The 8,296-nt window shown below is 34.4% G+C and overlaps 1 protein-coding gene across 1 annotated transcript; it reads left to right on the top strand.

Moving 5' to 3' along the window:
• Positions 1-3,647: 3,647 nt before the first annotated feature.
• Positions 3,648-8,095, top strand: LOC100242909 (probable disease resistance protein At1g61300). Its single transcript, XM_010656396.3, has 2 exons — positions 3,648-6,782; positions 7,334-8,095. The coding sequence occupies exon 1, from the start codon at positions 3,999-4,001 to the stop codon at positions 6,762-6,764; it is 2,766 nt and encodes a 921-aa protein (XP_010654698.1). The 5' UTR covers positions 3,648-3,998; the 3' UTR covers positions 6,765-6,782; positions 7,334-8,095.
• The last annotated feature ends 201 nt before the right edge of the window (positions 8,096-8,296 follow it).

Consider the following 8,296-nt stretch of genomic DNA (forward strand, 5'->3'; position numbering starts at 1 on the left):
TTGATGTTGCCTAATTCTAATATTTCTCATTTATATTAATTTATTCTCATTCCTATCCTAATAAAATTTTTTAAATAAAATAGGATGGATATGAGAATTTCTCATACCCGTCTTATACCATTTATTTATTAATTTTTAGTTTTTAAAAAATTGAAAATAAATATATTTTATAAATAAATAAATATTAACCTTGCATGGTGCCCGCCCGCGAGCCAAGCCAAGGTGGCACGGGGCCTTGCTTGGTGCCCGCCCGCGAGCCAAGCCTAGGTGGCACGGGGCCTATAAATTTTGTAACTTATTTTATTTAAAAATATATTTATAAAATTATTTTATATGTTAAAAAAAGAAGAATATGAAAAACCATAAATTAAATTATTTTTAAATTTAATTATATGGGTTGGAAAGTGGTGGGTTAGGAGCCTAGGACAAGGCATATCTTGAACCTTGCCCCTAACCAACCCTAGTTTTTTTTTTTTAAAAAAAAAAAAAAAAAATTCTTGAACTTGTATATGATCTATTTATCTTCATTTAAATCTATCTTATTAAAGATGAGTATAGGAAAAAACCTGTCTCATTGTCATGTTAATCATAAATTATTTTAATTTAAATTTAGACACCAACAAATATTTAAATTAAATTAAAAATGCTTATGCAATCAAGGGCTTTTTAGTTGCAGAAAAATTGTGTACCTTCCTTGACATTCTAGATCCAGTTCTTGCTGGTTTTGGAGGATCCATTTGAGGAACAATTTAAATTTATTCACAAATACAATTATTCAAAAAGGCATCATGTTGAACACAAGCAAAATAAGTAAAAATATTAATAGAAATGGATGGAAGCAGAGTGCCTTTGGTGAGGTGGATCACTAGCAAGCTCCATTAACTACCAAGGATTGCTTCACAACCTCTTAGTATATTATTAAGTCAAAAGTAAAATTATTAAAGTTGAATAAATAGGTGGCAATTTTGATAAGCCAGAATAACACCATTCGAAAATTATATGAATTTTAGTAGGTTTGAATAAGGTGTAATCATATCCGTATAATAATTATGTCAACTCATTTGCTAAATGGACTGTATTGGAACTTGATTACTCGACTTATCTAACTCACTTAACTTGTTTAAATACATGTATGAGATGTATTTGCATTGTCTAATTATAGTTCCTATTGGAGAATCAACTACTATCAATTTCACAGGATGAAATTATAATTAGTCAATATTACTTGAAAGTGAAATCTCTTATTCAAAAATATCTCATTAAATTTGAAAAGCTAAAATTATCAAGTAGAAGGTTAAAGGAACCATTGAGCATATTTTAAAATTCGAATATAATGTATTTATTGTTGTAATTCAAGCCTAATATTTATTATTTATTATTAAAAATATAATTTTATGTCTAATTTTTATATTTAAGATAATTTAGCACATTTGAACAATATTTTGAGAATAAGATTGAAGCATCTAATTTGACTAATTGGATAACAGATTGGACTAATCTGATCTTATTTTTCATATTTATCCACCTTCCATTCTGGGATAAACATGAACAAAAGTCTTCATACGATTATAACAATATAACAAAATAATGAGTATAATATTAAATCTAAAATAAAAACTTTACACAAATTGGTATAAAACCAAGTATGATAATCCTAAACCAACCCCCGTAGAAAAAGACTTAAATATATAAAAGACTACTAAATAAATGAGAAATGATGTAACAAGATATATATTAAAAATAATAATATTTTAATATTTTAATTATTTTTATAATTTTAACTTGTTATATTATTTTAAATTTGAACAATATATGAACTAGATATCCATGTTGTCATGCCGATATCATGTTTCAATCACTTGAATCATCAATTCAATCAAGAAATTGTAATGCAATAATTTACCAACTCAATGACTAATAAGATTTTGAGAACATTGTATTTGAAAGCTCATATGCATAAAATGAATATAAAAGATTATGAACTCTTGCAAAAAATGATGTTATGGAAACCCAAACCTTAATTTCTTCAATAATGCTTATAAAAAATCTAAGGTTGTGTAATTGAGAATGCTAATGACCCAAGGTTAGAACCGGTTGCTCCTAACCAGACTTGTTCTTATTTTTTAAACATATTCCCATCTTCATCTCAAATCTATAGGAATTTACTTTCCTATTTTAAGAAAATTAATTTTTATTTTTATTTTACATATATTGAAAAAGGCAAAAGAAAAATTAAGGTGAAGTAACATGAATCACTATAAAACTAGAATGAATATATATATTTATATAAAAGAAGGCAATTTAAAATGTGTGTTTGACCGATTTTTTTAAGTGTTTTTAATAGAAGTATTTTTTCTAAAGGTACTTTTGGAAGAATTAACTATCAAATGTTTTTTTAAGAGACATTACAAGTGATTTTTCATCTATTTAAAAGTGTTTTTAAAATTTTATTAAATACTTAATTTTTTTTCAAAAACACTTTTTAAACTAAAAATACCTTTTTAAAAATATTATCAAAAATGGAATCAAAATCTTAAAACAAAATCTCAAATCTACCCTTTATTTAATTATATTTTTCCAACCCATCCTATTGGGCCTAGACATTACAAGTGATTGGTCGTGTTTTTTAAATTTTATCAAATGCTTAATTATTTTTCAAAAACATTTTTTAAACTAAAACATTTTCAAAAAATATTTTTTAAAAATATTATCAAATGGAATCAAAGTCTTAAAACAAAATCTCAAATCTACCCTTGATTTAATTATATATAATACCCACCCCGATTATAATACAAAAGCAAACCACCACCAAAGACATTTAAACGACATTTTAAATACAATTGAAACCTATCAATGAGACTTTGTCTCATAATACAAATTTCGTTATGTTCACATGTAGAAAGGGACATGTAAACATATACAACAGAAAGCGTGGAATCAAGAGGGAAGAGAGTAGAAAGTTACGAAGTGGGAGCCTCGGCTAAAATTAATAATGGCATTATAATGTGCGTGTCTCATCGCTGGATGGACCAAATTTTGCTTCTCCCAAAGATATTTGAATGTTATAATTAGAGCCCACTTGATGCTTAGAAAAATATATTTGCATGTGGTCTCCATCTGTCAATCTATTAATCTATACAATATTAAAAATCCACTTGATGTTAATTTAGGAAAATTATTTTATTTTGTTGGTGATGACCTGTCTCCCATGTTACTCAAGTTTCAACTCTGGACTTTTCAAATTCACACAGTGCAGTGCAGTGATTCATCTTTCTTCTCTGCTCCATCTTTGGCTGAATTCTAATCCTATTTTCTGTAACTTCCGGAAAGCTATGGAGTTCCTGAGCTCAATCTTGGGTCTTGTTCCATGCTTATATATGTGATCACACCTCCAAGCATACGGTCTACATTCGTGATCTGAAGAAAAATCTCCAAGCCTTGAGCAAGGAAATGGTGGATCTCAAGCTGTAATTCGAGGAATGACCAATTCAGTGCTTTCATGTTCCAATCTGAATGATTTACAGTATAATATAGTGGTGATGAAGACAAGCATGAAACCATGAGGACAGAGTGTGGAGCCAAGGGTCAAGTGGCATCTATACGCATCTTGTTGTGAGAAGGAAGAAATTAAAGAAATGGTGGGGCCTATACAAAAGATATGCTCATATCTCTTTTCGAAAAGAAAAGACAGAATAATTGAGCGACCCAGCTTTACGCATCATTCAACCAACTTTCCCCTTTGAAAAATCTTATAATGGCGTATTGCATCAGGTTCTTTGAATTACCAAACCCCTGTCTCTTCTCTCTTCATTGCAAACCCTCATCCCTTTTCCTCTTTGGCTAAATTTTGGTCTCCGCTGGTGGTGGCGTGTCTCCCATGTTACTCAAGTTTTAGCTCTGGAGTTTTTAATTAACAAATGCTGTGATTCATCTTTCTTCTTAGTTTGTTCCATCTTTGGCTGAATTCTAATCCTTTTTTCTGTAACTTCCGGAAAGCTATGGAGTTCGTGAGCTCAATCGTGGGTTTGGTCCCCTGCTTCTATGATCACACCTCCAAGCACACGGTCTACATTCGTGATCTGAGAAAAAATCTCCAAGCCTTGAGCAAAGAAATGGTGGATCTGAACAACTTGTATGAAGATGTGAAGGAAAGGGTAGAACGTGCAGAGCAACAACAGATGAAGCGCAGAAAGGAAGTGGGTGGGTGGATCCGTGAAGTAGAAGCCATGGAGAAAGAAGTCCACGAAATTCGGCAAAGAGGAGATCAAGAAATCCAGAAGAGTTGTCTCGGATGCTGTCCCAGGAATTGTTGGTCTAGCTACAGGATTGGAAAGGCAGTAAGTGAAAAGCTGGTTGCTGTATCTGGTCAAATCGGCAAAGGACATTTCGATGTTGTAGCCGAGATGTTGCCTCGTCCTCCAGTTGATGAACTGCCAATGGAGGCGACTGTGGGCCCACAATTGGCGTATGAAAAGAGCTGTAGGTTTCTCAAAGATCCACAAGTGGGAATTATGGTATTGTATGGAATGGGGGGTGTTGGCAAAACCACCCTTTTGAAGAAAATCAACAATGAATTCCTTGCAACATCCAATGACTTTGAGGTTGTGATTTGGGCAGTGGTGTCAAAATCGCCCGACATTGAAAAAATTCAGCAAGTTATTTGGAATAAATTGGAAATCCCACGTGATAAATGGGAAACTAGAAGCAGTAGGGAGGAGAAGGCTGCAGAAATATTGAGAGTTCTGAAAAGAAAAAGGTTCATCTTGTTGTTGGATGACATTTGGGAGGGACTTGATCTCCTAGAAATGGGGGTCCCGCGTCCAGATACTGAAAATAAGTCCAAGATAGTTTTGACGACCCGATCACAGGATGTCTGCCACCAAATGAAAGCTCAGAAGAGTATAGAAGTGGAATGTTTGGAGTCAGAAGATGCCTGGACTTTGTTCCGGAAGGAGGTAGGAGAAGAAATATTAAATTCTCATCCGGATATACCGATGCTTGCAAAGGTTGTTGCTGAAGAGTGCAGAGGTTTACCTCTCGCTCTTGTCACTCTTGGGCGGGCCATGGCAGCTGAGAAAGATCCCTCAAACTGGGACAAGGTAATACAAGATCTACGCAAATCTCCAGCTGAAATCACAGGTATGGAAGATAAATTGTTTCATCGATTGAAACTCAGTTATGATAGGTTGCCTGACAATGCCAGCAAATCTTGTTTTATATATCAGTCCATCTTCCGAGAGGACTGGGAGAGTTATAATTTTGAACTTATAGAACTTTGGATAGGGGAGGGGTTGTTGGGTGAAGTTCATGACATACATGAAGCACGCGATCAAGGGGAGAAAATTATTAAAACTTTAAAGCATGCATGTTTATTGGAGAGTTGTGGTTCAAGAGAAAGAAGGGTTAAGATGCATGATGTGATCCGGGACATGGCTTTGTGGTTATATGGTGAACATGGGGTGAAAAAGAACAAAATTCTAGTATACAATAAGGTTGCTAGGCTTGATGAAGATCAAGAAACTTCCAAATTGAAAGAAACAGAGAAGATATCATTATGGGATATGGATGTTGGGAAGTTCCCAGAAACATTGGTGTGCCCCAATCTTAAGACTTTATTTGTGAAAAACTGTTATAATTTGAAGAAATTTCCAAATGGATTCTTTCAATTCATGCTTCTACTTAGAGTTTTGGATTTGTCAGACAATGATAATTTAAGCGAGTTGCCAACTGGGATTGGTAAATTGGGTGCCTTGAGGTATCTTAATTTGTCAGTCACAAGAATAAGGGAGTTGCCCATTGAACTAAAGAATTTGAAAAATCTGATGATTTTGATTATGAATGGTATGAAATCCCTTGAAATTATTCCACAAGATATGATATCAAGCCTTATATCCTTGAAGTTGTTCTCCATTTTCGAATCCAATATTACAAGTGGAGTTGAAGAAACTGTACTGGAGGAGTTGGAGTCCTTGAATGACATCAGTGAGATATCAATCACCATATGCAATGCTCTTTCATTCAACAAACTAAAGAGTAGTCGTAAATTACAAAGGTGCATACGTAATCTATTTTTACATAAATGGGGGGATGTGATCTCACTTGAACTATCATCTTCATTTTTTAAAAGAACGGAGCATTTGAGGGTGCTTTATATAAGCCATTGCGATAAATTGAAAGAAGTGAAAATTAATGTGGAAAGAGAAGGGATACACAATGATATGACTCTTCCAAACAAAATTGCAGCAAGGGAGGAATATTTCCACACCCTTCGTAAGGTGCTTATAGAACATTGTTCAAAATTGTTAGACTTAACATGGCTTGTTTATGCTCCATATCTTGAACATCTTCGTGTTGAAGATTGTGAATCAATAGAAGAAGTGATACATGATGATAGTGAAGTCGGTGAAATGAAGGAAAAATTGGACATATTCTCAAGGCTCAAATACCTCAAGCTCAATAGGCTGCCAAGATTGAAGAGCATCTATCAGCATCTGCTACTCTTTCCCTCTCTTGAAATCATCAAGGTGTATGAATGCAAAGGCTTAAGGAGTCTCCCATTTGATTCCGACACTTCAAATAATAGTCTGAAGAAAATTAAAGGAGAGACAAGTTGGTGGAATCAGTTGAAGTGGAACAATGAAACTTGCAAGCACTCTTTTACTCCGTATTTCCAAATCCATGAAGCTGAAGCATATTCAACTGACACTGAGGAGTCTGAAACTGGCAGCATAGATGATGTGCAAGAACAACCGGTATCAAATTAACTTCTATCAATCTTTCAGGTATTAATTAACTTTTATACTATATTTGGAAAATCATTTTCTTTCCTTAATCCCATTCTTTTGTGGAATTTTTTACTCTATATATCTATGCCAAAGTGCATCAAAGTCTCAACATCATAATAACTTTCAATGTTTGATCTATCAAGTTTGCCCCCTTTTGAAGTAACTGTTATAAAGTTTGCCCAGAAGGGACTTTGAAGGAGGTCTTTTATTTAAACATCTAATGACATTTCCTTTTGGTTACTTGAGAACTTGAAAATGTGCAGAGTTCTCAACTATATTGTTTATTGTGTCTTAATTTTTTCGGTTCATTTCAATCTATAAACAGAAAGAGAGAATACCTAATTTCAACTTAATTCCTTATATTTCAAGTTGAAACAACAGGTGTTTCACAACAACTGTAGGTAAAGATATTCCATTAAGAATTCTCGCTTTGTTTAATGTATTTACCAGGACCAACTATATGTAATTTCTCTTCTTTTGTTGAGTTGCCTCTATCTGGTTGACTCTCAGTTGTTTTTTTTTTCTTTTCTTTTTTCTATTGCATTCAGAGTTGGGGCTTGTTCTAGAAGTTCTGAGAACAGCTGGGATTCAATTAGCTCTATCCAGTGGAGCCTTGAGTTTTTTGGTTGGATGCAGAGCAGGGTCTTGTTCTACCCCTTCTTACTCAGTTGGGATCTGAGCTTCTTTGGCTGCTTCCGTTTCGTCCTGCTCTTTTTCCTTCTAATTGGTATAGACGTGAGCTGGATTATGTTTGCTTGCTGGTCTGAGTTTCTGATATGCTTAGTGGTGGTGTGCTGATTCTCAGAGCATCGCTATTCATGGTGCTCAGTCTGCTGGGAAAGTTGCTTAATGTCCAGATGCAGGGGCTCATCTCGGCAGGCTTTGGTTGGGATCCATGTGTTTGCTGGAATTGGATTCTGTGGGTTGCCCTTGGCTTTTGATGTAGGCTGGGTTTGTTTTCTTTGTTGAGGCCGGTGGAGTATGGTGGCTCAGAAGCTGCTAGTAATCTGTCTGTTGTATGCTGACGCTGGAATCTTCATGGTGGTTGCTCTGGTGGGTCAATATGATATGGGAATGCTTTTGCCTTTTTGAGTCCTTGGGCGTCAGCTGGTTGTTTGTGTTTCCTCTGCGCTTTAGTTCATATACCAGAGTGCATACTTCCTTGAGTTCCATATCCCACTGCCAAGTGTGTTGTCCATGATGTAATGTAAAGCAGTTAATTTGTATACCTGGCCTTAAGTTCCTCTCTAGAAAACTTTGAACGCCCTTTATGAATGAAATGTTGTGAGAAAAACTGGAGTTGATTTTCACATTTGAGGTCATTAATGGTGATTTTTCTTAATGTAATTGTGATGGAAAAGAAATTTGATCAAGGAGTCGAAACCATAAGCAGAGTCGATCTTATTCAACATTGCATTATAATTTGGTACCCCTCACAGATCGCTCCAAATAGCATTGAAAAGTACTTTCATTTTCCTTCAGTGGAGGCTTCTTTTTCTTTGCTGGTTAAT

Source organism: Vitis vinifera, chromosome 9 (assembly GCF_030704535.1).
Source record: "Vitis vinifera cultivar Pinot Noir 40024 chromosome 9, ASM3070453v1".
Taxonomy (NCBI): domain Eukaryota; kingdom Viridiplantae; phylum Streptophyta; class Magnoliopsida; order Vitales; family Vitaceae; genus Vitis; species Vitis vinifera.